Genomic DNA, 19,476 nt, shown 5'->3' with positions numbered 1-19,476 from the left:
AACTAGATGGGGGTGTATTTGTATGAGTTTGTGACCGTATGTGCATGTGTGTGTGGGTGGGTGGGGATGTGGGGATAGTGCAGACGTGATTGTGTGTGTCTTACCAGTGGGTATGTAACCGTGTGTGTGTGTGTGTTTGAGAAGGGTGAGCTGACCCAGATCTGCTTATTAGCATCAGGAGGAGGGGGACGGCAGTCACTTAGAGCTTTGTGCCTGAGCAGTGAACTGTGCTCGTGCTTCAGTGACACACCATCAAGCTTCATACAGTAACACCCCTCCCACACACACACACACACACACACACACACACACACACACACACACACACACACACACACACACACACACACACACTTGCTGTTCTTCATCCTTTTTCATCCTCTGCTCCAAAAAATATCTGCGCTATCCAGGAAATAATCCTGCTCAATCCGGAAAACACACTTTCCCCACTGTTAAGTTACACATTCTGATGGCCAGGAGAGCTTCAAAGTAAAACATTAAAACATTATGATAGACATATTAATTGAATTACAATACAAAACAAGCAGAATAGCATGAATCAAAATGCATAGGACAGGGCAGCCATATTTTCTTGTTACATATTTCTTTAAGATTTAGTGAAATGTACTGTTACATCAAATGGCTGGGGGTGGAGCAAAGCTTCTATAAAGACGGATCTGTAGCAACTGCAGCATTGGAGGGGTTCAGCAGTTAATGCATGGTTGAGTGCAATCCATTTCAATTAGCCTATTGCATCTAAGTTTGCCTACAAGGTTGACACAAGTCGGAATATATTACTAAATGTGCTTTTAAAAACTCAAGGCAAGAACAGCTGCTATTGATGTGTGTGCATATGAGGGATTAAAATAGCTGTGATGTAAAAAATAGATGACAATTCAAACAAATAGTGCTTCCATGATTTTAAAAGCTTTAAAAATGCTTGTGTTACTTTTTTAAATACATAGTAATAGCTAATAAAGTTGTAACTAGCAGTATCTCTCCTGGTGCATTCATGCATTGCATCAGCTGATTCTACTGTACTAAGCCTCACAGAATTGGGAATTGCATAATGCAGGTCAGGATAATCAAAATCAGAGCGTGAGATCTCCAACATGAACATGTGCGCTGACTGTGTGGTCTGGACTGAAGCCCACTGGGATGTACAGTAGCCTCCGTGTGCAGGTGTCCCACATCACCAGCTGAGGCCTCACTCGGTCAGCTGAGAGTAACAGGATGGCAGACAGAGAGAAATCAGGGATCTCGGGGCCTGAGGGAAAATGTCTGTTCACATGGTTTAAATGTGGCTTCAAAATGGACTCATCCATTCCTCTTTCAGTCTGCACACAGACGGGGGCGAAAACCTAGTATCGACTTTGGGGACGACGACTACAGGGGGTTTTCTCAAGAGCAGTTCCTGAGGGGGGCACCGAAAGACCTGCTGCTGTAGCCCTGCTGTTGAGCACTCTGTCAGGTGAGGATAGTTATTGCTTCTCCAGCTTCCCTCACTGACTCTGATTCAAACTGCTGCACACACTGGTTAATGTTACTGTGGCTCACTAAAAAACATCAGCAAACCAGCAGCTGACTTAAAGCGTGAGCTGTAATTCAGTCCTCATTTGTATGGCCTCATCATTCCATCAGAAGGAAACTTCAACTAGAAATTAAAATTAAGCTCTCTGGCAGCATGGGCTTGAGCTGACTGGCTCAGTGAGATGTCAGAGGTAATGTAACATTTTCTATCTTATTTAATAGAAAATATAAATACTTGAATAGCTGATGTTTAGTTTATATAATACGTACATACACACGCTGGCTTCATAATAAACAGGGCCTATAACTGAGAGATCGCCTACCAATAATCCACCGAGGATGAATCCATCAGTGTGTCTCACCCACGCGTGGACACATGATGGGCTCATCGTCACGTCATGCTCAGACAGTGTCGTGCGACCTCTGGTGGCAAAAGGTAGAAACATTTTTCAAAATTCACATTCACTTCAAATGCGCATTCATGAAGCATATACGTATACAATACATAACTATTATAAGCCTAAACTGAACCTAAGCTGACAATTACATTTAAGTCATAATAATGTGGTTACATTTTTAACCGGTGAAACACCAAAGCCAAAGCATTTTTTTTACTGGTTTATAATTATTATAAATGATTTGTAGTGCTGTTTAGATAATTTTCTGACCATGTATATTTACTTATTCGCTGGGATTAAACACCTTTATGCTGAAATAGTTGATTAAATATTTACTAGGAACCATTAGTGGTGACACCAAGCTTCCGCTCGGATGTATTTTACTGTGACATGCATCCAAAATGGCTTCCAAAATCGAACCGGTCTATCAAATTTTCTCATTTCAGGACTGTAAAACATCTCCCGACCCGGTTTTTGAGGTTCCGGCTCAGTATGTGACCCCTACGCCGGTGCCCATAGTGATAGATAACGGCTCCTTCCAGACCCGGGCCGGCTGGGCGGCTCCAGCGGCGGAGCCTGACGCCCCGCGGCTGCTCTTCAGGTCGGTGGCGGCGCGCAGCAGAGGTGCTGCCCGCAGCGAGACCCAGATCGGCAACGATATCCCCAACCTGGAGCCGCTGCGGTGGCTGCTGAAGAGCCAGTTCGACCGGAACGTGGTGGTGAACTTCGAGATCCAGGAGCTCATCTTCGACTATGTGTTTACACACCTGGGCATCACCTCAGAGGTGAGTGGTGACTGATGGCGCTGTGTGTGTGTGTGTGTGTGTGTGTGTTTGTGTCCGCTGGTGTGAATCATACAGCAGGTCTGTATCCAAGTTTACTCTGTGATGTCATGAGACGAGAGACGTCAGATAATTTATCTTACTTCATATAGTCTTTGCTTATAAATACCCTTTCAGGAAAAGCAAAGGGAGCTGATGTTAGTTAGAAGATGAAATCACCTAGTGGATAGATTGCATTTTGGGTAATGTAGGCAGGAGGTTTTCAAAAGGAATATCTCTGGTTCTGCTGTATTGATCTTGATCATTCATTTGAAATGCTCTATAATGAGTACAACAGTTTTACAGGAGTGCAACGCTACACCAGTCGACTGCCTTTTAAAACCTGGCGCCCACATTACCCACAATGTAACGTATCCACTGAGTGTCATGGCTGGAGGCACTTTGAATTACATGCAGCTTCCTCTGAAGCCACAAAAAGTATTTTTTTTCACATATGTATTAGTACTTCACAAGACCTGTAAATACACTTTAATGTATAAAAAAAATCTGTGGCATTACCCTTTAATTGGAGAGAGGAGAGAGGAAAAATGATTGACAACTGAAGAGATATACGTTTCTTTTGTCAGCAGGCCTTTTTCTGTAACATTGGTTTGGAGTTTTATCTGGCCATCATGATGTGAAAGATCTTTTTAATGAATGAAGACAGTTGTTCATGGTTTTCCCCCTTTTTTTTAACTAGATCGTGAGTCAGAATAACAAATACAATTTCACACTTGGCAGTCATACTCTTGAGTTGGTTCTGATTGTCCACTTGCTAAGAACATCAGAACAGCCTTGACAATGTCCTTGAAATTTCTGAAATGAGAAGCAAAAAGCAATCACATAAGGGAACAGGGAAATTGTTTTGGTAGTGATATATGAAGTGTATAAATCAATAATGCAGTCTGATAATATTTAGACATATCTGTTTCACATGCAGCGTCAGACTAGCTCTTCATGACATTCAGACGATCAATCAGCATTACTGTCCCTGTGCTGCTGTAGGGCCATGTGGCACACCCCATTGTGCTGACAGAGGCGCCCTGCAACCCGCTGCACTGTCGCCAGATGATGTCGGAGCTGCTGTTTGAGTGCTACGGCGTCCCACATGTCTCCTACGGCATAGACAGCTTGTACAGTTTCTACCACAACAACTCTCAAAGGAACCTCCAGCCTCCACACACCGGCATCGTTCTGTCCTCAGGGTACCACTGTTCACACATCCTGCCGGTCATCAACGGCAGGTGAGCATTCACAGACTCACAGACATTTATTGGTATCATTTTCCTCGCTGTTTTTACTGCCTGATGTTTTTGACTCCCGATCACACAATCATTTTGCACAGTTTGAGTCTAATTCCACGTGGTTACGATTCCAGGTTGGATGCTGTGAACTGTAAGCGGGTGAATGTTGCTGGGAGTCAGGCAGCGTCCTACCTGCAACGCCTCCTCCAACTGAAATACCCGGGTCACCTCGCCGCCATCACACTCAGCCGCGTGGAGGAACTGCTTCATGAACACAGTTACACTGCTGTGGATTATCATGAAGGTGCAGTATGTCAGTGCAAACATACACGTTTATAAACATAAAGCTTCTCTGGGAGTTTATAACTCAGCAGCAAAAAAACTGTTTAAGTTTTTAAGATTCGAGAATTTTCTCCTTGCAGCTTCTAACTGAGGGAGCCAGAAAAAAAAACATGGAAACGCATGCAAACTTATTTTCGTCTCACTCTATGGTGTGTTCTCCACAGAGCTGGAAAAGTGGCGCAGCCCAGAGTTTTACGAGCGGGAGGTTCACCGCATGCAGCTTCCCTTCACCGGGAAGGTGCCGGGCGGCTGTGTGAGTGTGGAGGAGAGGCACGAGAGACGAGCTCAGCAGCTTCGGCGGCTTCAGGAGATCAACGCTCGCCGCCGGGAGGAGAAGCTGCTGCAGGACCAAGAGAGGCTGGACAGACTTATGGCTGTACAGGCAAGACACATATTCTTTCAATTACAGTTTATTCTAAAGTGCTTTATGATATTATTATGTGTAAAACTGGAGATTTAAGATGCACAAGGAAAGATGTTTTGACCCATTTGATAATTGCAAATAGACAAGATTAAAGGTTAATTGTTCTTCAAGAATTTTGTGTGAATTTATGATGTTTTAATTGAAAACTCAACTGCTGTGGGCTGCCCAGTGACCGAAGAGTTTTCCTCTGGCAGGAGCTGCTGGAAGACGGCCTGCTGGATCAGTTTCACAAGAGCCTGGTCGAGCTCAACATGGACTCTGCTGAGGAGCTGCAGTCGTACATCAGCAAACTGCAGCTGGCTGTGGAGCAGGGCAGACAGAAGCTGCTGCACAGCGACGGAGCTGAGGGAAAGAATGAGGTGAGTGTTACTCAGCCAAATCAGAGCAAAAGGGACTTAGGATATCACAGTCTGGAGAGTAGCTTATTAGCATGGTTATTTGTAGCATATTGTCTCATTATCAGTAATTTTAAAGTACTCTTTTTGACCTTGAGTGTATGTTAGGTTACTTTAAAAGCATATGTACCACTTTATTTTTTATAGTTTATAGCAGTGTTATATAAGCAGTGTAAGCTGTATGTATGTACTGTATTATTTGGCTATAAGCCGGATACGCAAATTATTCGGTTGCTGACAGCACCAGGGAGGCAAAGTGGTCGTCCTCCACTAAAGTACTGACACCAGCGGATAGAGCCACTTGGCCGAGGCCACATTTAAATGCACTGATAAATAATGACGCCTACATGTCATTAGCGTGAATGTGTTGCGGGACTCTGAGGGACCCGTCCTTGTTTGCTGCAGTCGATGTGCTGCGGCTGACATGAAGCCTGAGGCTGTTCTGTGTCTCTCTGCCAGGTGTCGGAGCTGGAGCAGCCAATGGATGAAGGAGATGGAGTGACGCTTATGGATCCTGACTTCCCCGAGGACACCCTGCCAGAAAAACCTGCTAATGTGGTTCAGGTAGTGACACAGAGACACTGGACCTTCCCAGATAGATATTTAGATCCTCATTAACGCTTTACAGGCAGTTATATGCCAAGTTAAAGTGCGGCAAGATGTGTTTGAAAACTTTTTTGTCCTGTATTATGTTGTTGTAATGAAACTTTGCTCATATGCTGAAATTTTTCTTGTCAGTGCTTGTCAAATGTTGATGTGAGTAAAAAAAAAAAAGCTTTGATCTCCAGCCTGTGTTCAACATGGCGGAGTACCACCAGCTGTTTGTGGGGACAGAGCGACTGCGCTGTCCAGAGATCCTGTTCCAGCCCTCACCGACCGGAGAGGACCAGATGGGGCTGATGGAGACGCTGGAGTATGTCCTGGCCAGGTAATGATAGAATTCAACAGGCACAGCACATGGAAACACACATACGGATCACGCAAACTCTCTCGATGCCTGTTTAATGTTATCACATATCACACAGGCTCATTTTATTTTTATATTAGAAATAACAGATGAAACTGAATTAACGGTGTGTTTTATACCACACACAGGTACACTCCAGAGCAGCAGGAGGCGCTGGTGAGCAATGTGTTTCTGACAGGAGGGAACATGCAGTACCCCGGGATGAAGGAGAGAGTGGAGAGAGAGCTGCTGGCTATGAGGCCCTTCCAATCACACTTCAAGGTACCAAGTCCTCCAACCATATTAAGGCGTACATAAAATTCACTCTAATGTGCATCTGCCATTAAAGTCCTTAACATGGCACCTATTATGTCTCTCTCCCAGGTCAGAATGGCGTCGCGGCCGGCCCTGGACGCCTGGTACGGAGCACGAGACTGGGCCCTGGAGCATCTGCCTACAGGAGGGGGGGAGGCAGCAGCAGGATGGATCAGCAGGCAGGACTACGAGGAGAAAGGAGGCGAGTACCTGAGCGAGCACTCTGCCTCCAACGTCTTGATTCCCATGAGAATCGCTAAACCAGTTCCTGCTCGCCCCAGTGAGCCCCCTGTTAGCACCCTGACATCAACCGGAGCCTCTACTGCTGCCACCACGGTCACGTCTGCCCCGATGCCCTCTTGTTTGACTGTTGCCGCAGATGTGTCTGTGGTTACCTCCTAAACTTGGATCTCGGATATCAGGAGCCTCTGATCTTTTCTAACTTTCTGACTGAAATTGTTACGGATTATGTTTGGTGAAACCAAATGAGACTGTTCATATTGAATGGTCATCAAGTGAATGATCTTAAAAGGTCTACTGGGAACATTTCATGTAGTACTCTGTAAAAAGTTTGTTGTTTTATAAAAATATATTTTCTCTCATGGAAACAGCTGTTCGCTTTTGATTGGCTGAGAGAAACATCTGGCAGCTGTCTGCTTACAAATGAACAGACCTTCAAGTCATTCAAGTTCATTTTAATCAGTATCGCTTCTTCAGTCCCATCTTTCATTTTCCCTCATTACAGCTTCAGAATCAGTTGAAGTGTCAGTTCACTCAAATCACACACACACACACACACACACACACACATTTTTGTAACTTATTTTTTATCTCATTGACTCAATCCATGCTGATAGTTTTGTTACCAGCAGCAACAGTGATGGCTGGTCATGTTTTGACTGAGTGATTCTGTGTGTCTGTTATCAGGGCGAAATATGATCCTGGAGATGCACAGAAGCAAATTTAATTATTTTGCAAAGTGGTTATGCAGTCTGTGGACAGATTTCGTCAGCATGATGGCGTCACAACTGTACAAGATCCAGTCAACTTTACAGGTGTATAGTTTAAACAGTAATGAAGGCAGAGATTGAAGATGGGTGCCGTCTCATGTAATAATGTAGTAATCACTACTGAGTAGTTGTGGGTCAGAATGTGAACTTGCTGACTCATGTCATAAACTATTAATTGCTTTTTTAAGTTTTAATTTGTTTTTAAAGATGCCCATATCCGAGCTAACTGCTTGTTTCATCAGACAGTGTGAGTCCTAATAAACGGGGACACAAAGTGAATCCTTAAATCTGAAAAGCTGCAACTAGAGAATGTTTGATATTTTTGCTGGACAGTCGACTGAAATGATTAGTCCAATATCAAATATGTATAACTGTTGTGACTATTCAGTTTCTGTCGATCAGCTAATTGCGGCTTGTTCACTCAAATGACTCCAAACTAAGACAGATAAACCCAAACATATTTGTTTGGATCCTTTAAATGCAGAACGTGTGATTAGATAATTGTAATGTAGTTGTGCACCACTAGGTGGCACTGATCACACAACATCTAGACATCCTGTTTTTGGCCTCGACAGCAGCAGCTCAGCAGCTGAGCCCCTGCTTGTTGTTTCTCAACATTCACAATTGATCTGTTATACAGTTTAATCAGACGATCCTCTAGAACAGTTCTCACTTGCAAGGACTTCAGACTTCCTCTCAGAAACCTGCTGGTTTGTGTTTCAGCAGGTTCTCTCAGAGCTGAGTCAGCTTCAAGAGGAGACACGTTCTCACTGAAGCTTTCCATTAATGCTAACACTGAAGAGTTTTCCTGGTAAAGCCCGTTGGACAAAACGTACACTATGTCCTGCCTACTAATCTATAGCTCCACATGTTAACCAGCCCAACGCTCACAAGAACATCTGGAAACTGTGTACTCCATAATATGAAGTGGAGTCCAATTTTCTCTCTCATTTAATCTTAAGGTTTCAACTCCCTTTTGAAGAACCATCACCTGTCTTGCAGGTGTGTCTGCTGTCCACTTTTAGTCCATGTTGGTCCACATAATTAACCCACAAGCAGACCTCTAATAGTATTATGTGGTGTTAACTGTGCCACAGCTCAAGGTTCAGACCATTAGCAGCTTGTTCTGTTTCTTTTCAAGCAGCACACACACACACACACACACCCTGGTTCCCACAGCAGGACACTGTGCGGCTAATCAGACCCGAAACAGGCCTGTGATTGCTGTAATGGCTCAAATTTACCAAGAGGGATTAAACGGGAAAAACAAAGCAGTCTTCTATTTATAAAGTAAACAGGATTTATTTCTATGGCTACAATAGTATTCAGAAAAGGCTTTCACATGCATATTTAGGGGGATAAAGCTTCAACTGCAGGTGCAGCTCAAATAACAGGACAATGGATAAAGAGTGTTTTCGACCGTTTTTGCAGCCGCCGTGTTCAGCCACTGACATGCTTTGTTCGTTGTACTACATGAACAAGCAGGTGAATACCCTCCAAAGCCATATTTGATGCCTCGAATGATGTGGAAATGATCTGTGTTAAAAGTTGCCTGGTTTTTCCGAGCTCTTCGGCTCATGTCAACAACCAAACACCAACACGATCAGTGGTCTTGGTGCCCACATTAATCCATCTTCATACCTGCGTGCACCTCCCTCTTCCTGTCTGCCGCGTGCCCTGTCACCGGATGTCAAAGGTGTGCACGTCGAATCTACTGCTAGGACCAATAAAAGTCATCATTAGGTGGAGTTTCTAAATAAATTCCCTCCCAAACAGCTCGAGCGACACGGTGCAGGTCTTGAGTGTATTTTTAAACAGGTCTGCGCTGTATTGGACCCTGTTGGCTGGTGCCCAATTAGGAGGATTTATCTGTGCTGCAGGTCAACAGGAACACCAGGCGGGGCTGAGCTCATGTCACGCAGTCCTCTGTCGGAGGGGAGGAGAGAGTTGAGGAGTCAGAGCTGAAGGTGGCACAAGAGGGGTTTTTTTAATGGTTGGACAATCTTGTTTTGTTTTTTTTCCTGTTCAAAACTTGAGCCTGTTACAAAATCTAACTAATAGAGGCATCAACATAATCCACTACTTTGTCCTGAATTTACAGTGAGGTCTTGATGGTTACACAGTTTAAAAGAGCCTGTGAGTTACACTGTTGTCTGTAGCGTTGTTAAAGGACTGGCAACATTGTCCTAAGGGAGGTGCAGATGTGTGTGTGTGTGTGTGTGTGTGTGTGTGTGTGTGTGTGTGTGTTGGGCAGCAATAAGATTCATCGAGTGCCTATTATTTTTTTTTGTTAGGATCGCATTAATTATATGAACTGTAAATGTCAATAATGATCAGTTTTACAACACTATAGTCCCTGTAGAGTTAAAATTAAATGAATCGTCAAACATCTCTGTTTTCTCACGTCTTCATTTTCCAGCAACAGAAATGTTGGCTGCCGTCCAGCCAGAGGATCTCTCACTGAGAGGCGCACAGATCAGCAGGAACAGCATCATCGCTGTAAACTGAATTTCCCTGACCTGACCTCTTTTGAGGATAAAACTGCTCCTCTTGTAGTCTTGAGAAGTGACTGTTACAGATTTATAGTTTCCTTCTCAGACAACGGAGGCTGAATTAATAAACTTGACAAATGGTTCCAGTGTTGAGAGGTTTAATGAGTGGGAAATGATAATCAAATATTAACAGAGACAAGCAATAATCTTCTTTTGTCTACCCATATGTGGTCAGGGAGGATACGCATGCCATGTGTACATCCATATCTGGAGGAAAAGCTGTTGCAGGAGCAGTTTGAGAAGTTCCTGTGGATGCTTAAATACTTTGTGAGAACTTGTCTCTATTGTCCTTTGTAAGAGACTTAAATCCAACTACAAACTTCTTAGCTGCAACTTTCAACTCTGCAGGAGGTGCAGCAGATGCTTCACACTGAAAAGGTGCTCTCATTACACACCACACACGAATGCACGCACACATGCACACATCTGTGACAGGTTGATAGAAGTGTGGCCCTATAAAGAGTCACTATAATGAATCTCTGCTGTTATTAATAGTGAACCCGAGTTTGACACTTTACATAATATTGTCTGTAGATTTCACGTTTCTAATATGCCACTCCAGTAAATATAGATCTTCTTCTGAGGAAGTATGTGTGACCTTATCGCTGCATTATTATCTGAGGACAGATGGATGTGACATGTTCCTGGGCCAAAATGAACTGTCCTTGGTGTATCTTCTTATTAAACCGGAGTGGGACAAATCAGAGACTCAGGCCTGTTAAACAGAGTTTTCGTGAGATTGAGAGTGTTTATGCAAATAAATGAAATTATCAGCTGTTTAAAAAACGGGTCAGGCATCAACAGATTGGACCATTTCAGATGAGGATGTTTCCCGGGTTCACAGCTGACGATCATCCAGAGATTCCAAGCTGAACAGCGTTTGACTCACTTGCTCACAGGTTCCTTTTAATTTACCCAACATCTTAAACATCAGCTACTTAAAAGTGATACTTCTCTTGCAATAAACTGAGTTTCCACACTCCTTGTCCTGACCAGCCCTTTGATAAGTCCTTAAATGGTACAAATGTGGTGATTGTGAAACATGATTATATTGTTTCGAGTGTCCTGAGAAGACAAAAGCGATGGGGTGTTTTTGAAGATGATGCAGCATGAATGGTCCATGAAACAACATCAGACTTCTGTGTATTTTTTTCTTTTTGGATATCGCTCATGATCTTTTCAGTTATTGTTGTATTAGCAATAGTTTATTGAACAATTTGTCAACTTCATTATTGAGAATGAACAGAGCAGTACCGGTTTAAACTCAACAAGCCCCACTCCTGTGTCTAGATCTTTCTCTTGCTCTTGTTTTCTTGTATCTGTAGCTTTCAATTCTTTTCCAGGATGTGTACTGTATACATTTTGTGCTGATATGATTTAAGCAAATTAAGACACAGACAATCTCCCATGGCCTTTAAAAGGACACTGTTTGTATGCTTTTCCACTTCCTCCGGTGGGCTCCCTAAGGGCCGAAAAGTCTTCAAACTGCAGTGAAGGAAATGAGGGAGAAGGAGCCTCTGTTGCTCTGTGCGAGCTTACACAACCGCTTCTGATTGAACCCCTGATACAAGCATCAAATGTCTCCAACCTGGTTAGTGATGAACAATTACAAGGATGAAACCTTATCGCTCGAATTAAAAAAAACTATTGCACAGTGTCCAGCTCAGTCGAATAACCCCGACAAGGGAGCAGAAGTAGCTGTAATAAGATGTAAATGAGCTCTTTCTCCTCCCCCTCCTCCTCCTCCTCCTCCTCCCTCCCTCCCTCCTCATGAGAGAGCAACAGGTCCACTGTAAATCCTGTCCGAGCTTGTGGTTATTGATGACAAGGGTCCAAAACACTGACTCTGAATAATTGTATTTTCAAACTGGAGCAATGATATTTCGGACAGCAGTAGAGCATGCTAAGAAGCATCCTGGCGTAAGTAGTCTTCTTAACTTTCTTTCTAGTGCTTGAATATCAGTCACAGCAACTTGTTTTCCTGTGTAAACATTTAAAATGTAGCTCAAGTTTGAGTGAAATGTGCAAACCCCCTGTCCTTGGTTAGACTTTTTTTTCAAAAAAGAGAAGAACAGGCTCCTAACCGAATTTTAATATATTCCTGTATTTTATGATGTCACTATAATATGAATCACATCCTCTGAAAATGGATGTATGGATTTTTGGTATAAAAGATCTGCACCATGAAAACAGATGTTTAATAAAAGGCTATATTCAATGTTTAATTAAGTTCCAGCTTTAGTTCATAAAATACAGCAGACACACTTGAAGTTTACCTGCAGTGTTTCTAGGCTGTCGGTAAATGAATGAATGGGTCGACAGATCAGAAGTCTAATTTCGTCTCATCTAATCTTATCTGAACTCCAATTCAGCGCGTTAAGTCGCTCCAGTGGCTCACTTGAAATCAAGCCAAACTGCGAGAGGCTGTGGAAGTAAAAACACACCCAAGACTTCTACGAACCTCCAAAATCTAAACTGACAAAATCTAAGCGTTTAGGATATGAGCCGCTGGAATGAAATAAATTAAGAAAAATACGAGTTGTTTCTACAGGGGACGGGATTATTTCTGCACTTTTAACCAGCTCCGCTGTCAGAGAGCCAAGTGACAGAGTTTTAACTTCTTGTCATTAGCCTCCCAGGAGATACAGAGAGAGAGAGAGAGAAGCTGCAGGGAGGAAATCCCTATGAGACTCTACCAGAGCTCATTGATATGGTCTATCATCCTGACAGACAGACAGGCTGAGAGACAGACAGCGTGAGGAGGGAGAGAAGCTGCAGGGAGCAAATCCCTGTGAGCCTCTACAAACCTCCTTGATCAAGTTGCAACAGGCAGACAGACAGGCAGACAGACAGGCTGACAGACAGACAGGCAGGCAGACAGGCAGCAGAGACAGGCTGTTTTGAGAGAGAGTCAGAAAGTCTAAGTGTGACAGAAGTTGGAAAATCAGCCACACAAATGGTCAGATAGTCTCGAGGCAAACAGAAAGAGATGGAGAGAGTGTTTAAGTAATAATTTCTGAGGATTGTCGCACACTTACAAAATCAATGATGTTGCTAACTACCATGAATTAATGAATTGTACTTAAAATATCAAAGGTAGATATGCCTGTTATGCAGCAAAATGGCCCCTGACAGTGTTATACTTCATCTGATCAAAATAACTGAATGTAAGGTGAAGGTGGAGTTTATTTTAACAGCTTTAGACTGTTAAAAGCAAGCTTGCTATGAGCTTTGGCTGTAAAACCTCATTCTGTAAAGTATCTACCATGGGTCCAAAAACTGTCGTGGAGTAAAAAACTACAATATTCCCCTCTGAGATGAGTACAGCTAACTTGGGTAAATGCACATACTTGATACCACTGTAGAATTGATTTTAATGTGGTATCAGCAGATGGTGTCACACAGACAGACAGACAGACAGAGAGGCAGACAGATACAGAGACACAAGTTCATAGAAAAAATGTGAATGGGAGAGAGAGAGAGACGGACAGAGAGTCAGAGGGGAAAATTATGAATAATTGACAGAGTTTGGCAGACAGACACAATTAGAGAAAGACATAATGATCATCAGTCAGTAGCTGTTTGTCTCTCTGGTGGTCACTTACTTGAGTAAAATTACCAATAAAACAATGTGCAATTACTGCAACAAGTAAAACTCATGCAAAACAGTAAAAAGCATACATACTTTAAAATGCTGCTTAAGCATTAACGCATCAGCACATAATGACCTAATAATGTAATATAATGGCACATGTAAGTGGTGGAGAAGAAGTATAAACAAATGAAGATAGTGAAGTAAAGAAAAAGTAGCTCCACTTGAGTCCAGTGCTCGAGTAAATATACTTGTAGTCAGTTCCCACAGCTCCACAGTACCGTGTGTCAGCAGGTTCACCGGGGTGACGGAGGGTGACGCAGCAGAAGCAGGCCAGCAGTTAATCCTCAAAGCTGTTTGTTGATCAGCCGCTCAGACCGACGCTGTTACAGTAACTGTAATCTGAAGACAGGAAGTGTCAACTCAAGTGTGCGCCTGGTCAAGCAGCAGGCTGCAGACGAAAACTAAGTATGATTTAAACTGATTAAAGAGGAGTTTGGATTTAGTTTTTCGCTGGTGTCACTGTTGATGGTCGGCACAAGATTCAGAAGAAGAGTTTCTTACAGTTGACTTTGTGGAAAAGTGCTGCGTCTGCATTTTTTTTTTTTTTTTTTTAAATCCAAGAATTATATTTGCATATTCACTGAGATGCTCAGCTACATGTCAAGAGTCATGAGGGGGAAGCTGACTGCCTAATACTGACGCAACATGGAAAAGGAGTTACTCTAACGTACGACAGGCTCATTATCTGGCAGGGTTTGCTTTTTATGATCAGCAAATCCGACTTAAAAACAAAAAAAAGAAACGTGCGCAGGCAGTGGACTTTAACTCATCCACCCTCATTATGCATCCAGGTACACAGCTATGCAGTGAGCAGTGAGAACACACTTCCAATAAAGGTCTTTACTGCACAATCATATGTAAAAATCCTCATCACTGAAGTAGCATTTACATTTCCACAATTACTGACTACATCCATCATTCTCAAATTAGCCATTCTGCATCATGAGTACTTTTGCTTTCCATAATTTGATGCCAATAATATCTGAGCACTTCTTCAACCGCTGACTATAAGGCACAATTTGAATACTGAGCAGACTAAATTTAGGATTTCACTCAGACAAACACCGATGGAAGGAACAAGAACTCTCTGTTTACTCCGATCCTGTGAGGTTCAATCAGCAGGTGATGCCAATCAATGACAGGGATGTGTTGCTTCAGACAGTTTTGCTGTAACCTCAACGGTAAACGTCATCTGTGCTCTTTATATGTTGTGTTGTCCATAAGAAGCCTGATCTTTTGATTCTCTCTTTCCTCTCTGCAGCTCATCCCCCAGCTCTTCTTCATCTGTTTGGGAATGGGCGGTGCATCTTTGTATCTGATCCGTTTGGCCAGGGGACCACACGTCACGTAAGGAATAATAATATGTAATTTGTCAGTGTGATGTTTGATTAATCAAAAAACTCACTGTCGTTGATGAGTTTCGTGGCTTTAAATTTTAACGGTAACTGGCCAGACGATATAAACGTCTATTTTTTGTGGGTAGTGAAACATTAGGTTTTACATTTGTCAACCCTTCTCTGATCAAAGGCATCAGTTTGAACAAAGAAACGGCCAATTAGCTTGTTAATAAGTGTGTTTCCCTGGCTCACACATCTGCTAAATTCTGTTTTCCCATTATTTGAGGATAATTACACTGCAGTATCCAAAGAAAAATCAAGAGGCCCCCAATGGTCACAGGATGGAGCACATAGTCGCAGACATCGTTATTAGTATAAACAAGGAAAAGATGGACAGCATGCAGATTTGCTTTGACATTTTAACAAAGCATATGGTGGGGGGATGAATACTTTGGATCCCTCGTCAAGCAGAGATATTTGTTTTATGATTGTTACTGACCACAGGGATCCCTCGCTTCCATTTCCCCCTCGAACTGCCTCCTGCTTCAACTTCCTCTCCTGCTGTTGGCATCACAGCTGTTTATTTACCCTTAAATATGCTCCAATAATAGCAGACTCAGTGACAACAAGAGCTCACAGGGTGGTGCACTGTCTTGTCTCTTCACAGATCTCTCATCATTTCTTGGTTACACTTTACAGCAAGGGACACTGAGAAGTTAATTGGAAACGAAGTGTAGACAAATGAGGAAAAAGGCTGCAACCAGTAGTTAATGTGTAACTCCTAAAACCAAATTCAAAGAGTAGCTTATTACTAGTTTAATGGCTAGGTTATCAATCAGCAAGTAAGGAACGAAACAAGAATGAAAGGACATGTTCTCGCAAAATAATGATTTAGTCTGTGGTTACCACTCAGTTAACTAATTTTGACCATGCTAACACTAGCTAGCTAAAGTTGGTATTGCTAATGCTAGATGTTAATGTTGCTATCACTAGCTAGCTAACCTTATGGCAGTTTTTTCCTTGAACTGGCAACTACACAGATACCACGCAATACCCTTATTCATTATACACACACACACACACACACACACACACACACACACACACACACACACACACACACACACACACACACACACATATATATATATATATAACCTAATCATTAGCTGCAGATGGAATTGGATTAGGAGTCACTCATTAACTATATAACTAATAACTAATGATTAAGTAGCAGTTAGTTCCTCTTTTGGTCCCAAGTAACTACTAAAAGTTTTGATTCCCTTATTGTAAATTGTTGACCATTTCTTTTATTTCAGTAGTAATTGTGCATACATGCTTGATAAATTGGTAATTAAGTGGTTCAGTCCGCTGTGCTTGAGTCTGACCCAACCATTGCAGTTTATCTTATTTTATATTTTGCACATAATGTATCAAAGTGGGGTTGATATAATGCTGCTCTCAGGACTATCAGATCACTATCAAGTTCCCTAAGAGCCTTGCTTCTCCCGGTTCACCTCTGTTTGTGTGTTTAGCTGGAACAAGACCAATAACCCTGAGCCATGGAATAAACTTGACCCCACATACCAGTACAAGGTAAGACAGCACACTCCACATACAGGTACTCAGTGTTAGGAAACTGGGATGAAGTTCTGATTGTGTGATTTGATTTCTGCCCCAGTTTGTGGCCATCGGCACAGACTACAAGAATCTGAAGAAGGAGGGACCCGAGTTCTGAGTCACTCACCGGCCTCCTCTCACAAAAGTCCTCTTCCTCCTTTTGAAGTCCTCTCTGCAGGTGGAAGGCCAAATAGATCCTCGACCAGGATCTGTAACACTTTAGCATCTCTAGCACCTGTGTGATTTTTGCAAAGCAGCTGGTGATGGTAATAATGACCCAGATTGTCAGTGAATGGTTTCTGACTGCACACATGAATACAGAATACAGAATACTGGTATGTTTCACTTGTATATTCAGGAACTGAGGAGCAACCATCAGGATATGTTAACATTTGACTTGCTATTTGTTATTTAACACAAATAAGGGATACTACATAACATGCATAACTATCTAATCTAATGTGGCCATGTTTTAGAAAACTCAGTTTATTATTCTGAATGTTCCAGGCATCTGTTAGTTTCTATTCACCTTTGCTGAGATATATAAACAAATGATCAGACTCCCAAAACCTGTAGCGGTGCAAGCAAATCAGCTTCAGGAGTCTGCACATTGATTTTTATACCACACAGAAATACATGGAGACAAACAACTGCCGAACATTCACAAAAATCAAAAAACATATAGCATGCATTTCAAAAAGGTCAGCTTAAAAATCAAGAAATTGTCTTCGTCTGTGTGAAGCTTTTACTAAACCAACCTTTAAGCCTGCTGCAGCGCTTTAACGTGACTCGACTGTGTGTGTTTCTTCATAACTTGCACATGATTGCAGGTTTAGCAGCCACTAAATTCGGTGATCACTGTGTACGTTTTGAAAAAATAAATAAATAACTAAAAAGTAAAAAATGGACAAACTGGGATGTATTATTTCAATTAATAAACTGTCTGATTCACGTTTGGATACAAAGGAGTGTGTTGCCAATCTGCACCGTCTCACACACGCAGACAGACAGACAGACAGACAGACAGACAGACAGACAGACAGACAGACAGACAGACAGGTGATTTTCTTAAAACACCTGCGCGGAACGGAGATACAGATCTTTTTCCACAATCAGTAATTCTGATGGAGCAGATCCATCTGTTGGCAGTGCAGCTGTCACTTTGCAGCCTGATTGGTGCTTGTACGACCATATTTAGTGTGTGTGCGTGTGTATGAGCGCGCGTGCGTGTGTGTATGTGTGTATTTATCTACCAGTGTGTGTGACAGCAGCCCTGAGTCTTTGATCAGCTACAGCGGTGGCAGGATGCTGAGCAGTCACCCAGCATGGTGCTGATGTATGACAGCAGAGCACAGTGTGTACAACCTAAGTACACACACACACACACACACACACACACACACAGACACAGACGCACACACACCAGTCGATATCCAGGTATACTGCAGACACAGGCATACACTGTGTATACCATGTACATGATAAGGTGAAAACTGTTACTCATAGGGACTTTTTAAAGGAATCCAGTTGTGCTAATTCTCATTCTTGGTTATGATCAGACTCAACAAGCGTCACACAGCATGTCTCTGACCGGCTCTGCTGTGTTTTCATCTTCCTGTTAGCTTCACTCCCTGAATACAGGCATAAAATCATTGAAATGTGTAACATGGGGAGGCAGTGATGTCAAGAGGCCAGCGAATCAAAGGCAAGGCTACTGACGAGGCGTTTCAGGAGTAGTGTTTTCTGTGGGACAGAGGAGCTCCCATTGGTGGGGAACTTTTTTTTTTTTAACTTTCAAGACCTTTTACACAACACACTGAAGGACAGGAAAGAAAAACTAAAACCACATCTGTCTGCGAAATCTCATCAAAATCTCTCTTCATACTCAACTCTGCTTCCTCTGTTCTTGCTTTGTCCCTCAGTGAGACGGGAGTGACGTAAGAGGAAATATACATTAGTGGGAACCCTCAGTAGACTAAAGGATTTGTCAATCCCTGACTTGCGACTGGATGGTATATATAAACTCTTTTGAGACTGAATCCATGTCATATTAAACACTGACACACAGTGCTTACCCCTCCTTCATGTCCCCCTTTTTAAAATGAATTCCACAGCAGCACTCTTGCCACCTCTGAAGGATGAATCAAAAACAAACCCTTTCAGTCTTAAAGCTTTGTTCAGTGAAGGTGAGACTCGTGTTTCATCCTCTTACGGCCTCCCTTTCAGCTCTCTCAGCTCATCCGCATTTAATTTCGTTCCCATATTGTAACTAGAAGAGCGAATGAAGAGCGAAGGAAGAGCAGCGGGCATAAAAATAAATAAATCGTCCTTTAAACACCACAGGGATTGTTGTGGCAATAAGAAGAGGGGCTAGAGACCTTGAACGATGGAACATGAGGGATCATATGATTTCCCTAAGGATAGTCAAAGGCCTTGAAACACACACACGCCGAGTCAAAGAGTTGTCAGGTCGTGAGAAACAAGCAAAAAGATGCAGCGGATGAGTCTTCACTTGTGTTGTGATGCTGCATGTGTGTGTGTGTGTGTGTGTGTGTGTTTGGTTATGTGTTTTCTGACGACAGAGCTGAGAGCTTCCCTGGCCTTTGACCTGTGATACAGCTGGATGGTCTCTGTGGAGGGGACACATTCCTCTGGCAGAAGCTGAAGCAATAACCTTCAACCGGAAAATTGGAAGGACAGACTGACGAGCGGAGCGGGAACACAAAGGCGTCTGCCACAAAACAAAAAAGTCCATTCAGTTCTTCACTGGAATAAATATTTAGCGCTCCAATAGGCAGCGGCAGCGCTTCATGTTGCAAAGCTTGCTTTATGAAAGGCTTCAGAGGCAACTTCCCTTTCAGAATAAATAATAACTACATCAAAATGA

At 42.7% G+C, this 19,476-nt stretch overlaps 2 protein-coding genes across 2 annotated transcripts; both read left to right on the top strand.

Moving 5' to 3' along the window:
- Positions 1-2,277: 2,277 nt before the first annotated feature.
- actr5 (actin related protein 5) lies at positions 2,278-7,023 on the top strand. The gene is made up of 9 exons (XM_037105634.1): positions 2,278-2,713; positions 3,755-3,993; positions 4,128-4,297; positions 4,500-4,717; positions 4,954-5,118; positions 5,614-5,718; positions 5,943-6,082; positions 6,250-6,382; positions 6,485-7,023. Exons 1-9 carry the CDS (start codon positions 2,330-2,332, stop codon positions 6,815-6,817), a joined length of 1,887 nt encoding a protein of 628 aa, XP_036961529.1. The 5' UTR covers positions 2,278-2,329; the 3' UTR covers positions 6,818-7,023.
- A 4,732-nt stretch (positions 7,024-11,755) lies between these two features.
- On the top strand, positions 11,756-17,540 carry ndufa4l2a (NDUFA4 mitochondrial complex associated like 2a). Its single transcript, XM_037104811.1, has 4 exons — positions 11,756-11,897; positions 14,894-14,979; positions 16,505-16,565; positions 16,651-17,540. Exons 1-4 carry the CDS (start codon positions 11,853-11,855, stop codon positions 16,705-16,707), a joined length of 249 nt encoding a protein of 82 aa, XP_036960706.1. The 5' UTR covers positions 11,756-11,852; the 3' UTR covers positions 16,708-17,540.
- The last annotated feature ends 1,936 nt before the right edge of the window (positions 17,541-19,476 follow it).

This window comes from Acanthopagrus latus, chromosome 7 (assembly GCF_904848185.1).
Source record: "Acanthopagrus latus isolate v.2019 chromosome 7, fAcaLat1.1, whole genome shotgun sequence".
Classification (NCBI taxonomy): Eukaryota; Metazoa; Chordata; class Actinopteri; order Spariformes; family Sparidae; genus Acanthopagrus; species Acanthopagrus latus.
Note: the sequence above shows the minus strand (reverse complement) of the source record. Positions and strands in the feature narration are given on the sequence as shown.

Excerpts from the sequence above, each read along its gene's own strand:
- actr5 (XM_037105634.1), top strand. The coding sequence starts at position 2,330 with ATGGCTTCCAAAATCGAACCGGTCTATCAAATTTTCTCATTTCAGGAC. Across the intron at positions 3,994-4,127 it reads CTGCCGGTCATCAACGGCAG|GTTGGATGCTGTGAACTGTA; the intron begins GTGAGCATTCAC and ends TTACGATTCCAG. Across the intron at positions 4,718-4,953 it reads ACAGACTTATGGCTGTACAG|GAGCTGCTGGAAGACGGCCT; the intron begins GCAAGACACATA and ends TTCCTCTGGCAG.
- ndufa4l2a (XM_037104811.1), top strand. The coding sequence starts at position 11,853 with ATGATATTTCGGACAGCAGTAGAGCATGCTAAGAAGCATCCTGGC. Across the intron at positions 14,980-16,504 it reads GCCAGGGGACCACACGTCAC|CTGGAACAAGACCAATAACC; the intron begins GTAAGGAATAAT and ends TTGTGTGTTTAG. Across the intron at positions 16,566-16,650 it reads ACCCCACATACCAGTACAAG|TTTGTGGCCATCGGCACAGA; the intron begins GTAAGACAGCAC and ends TTTCTGCCCCAG.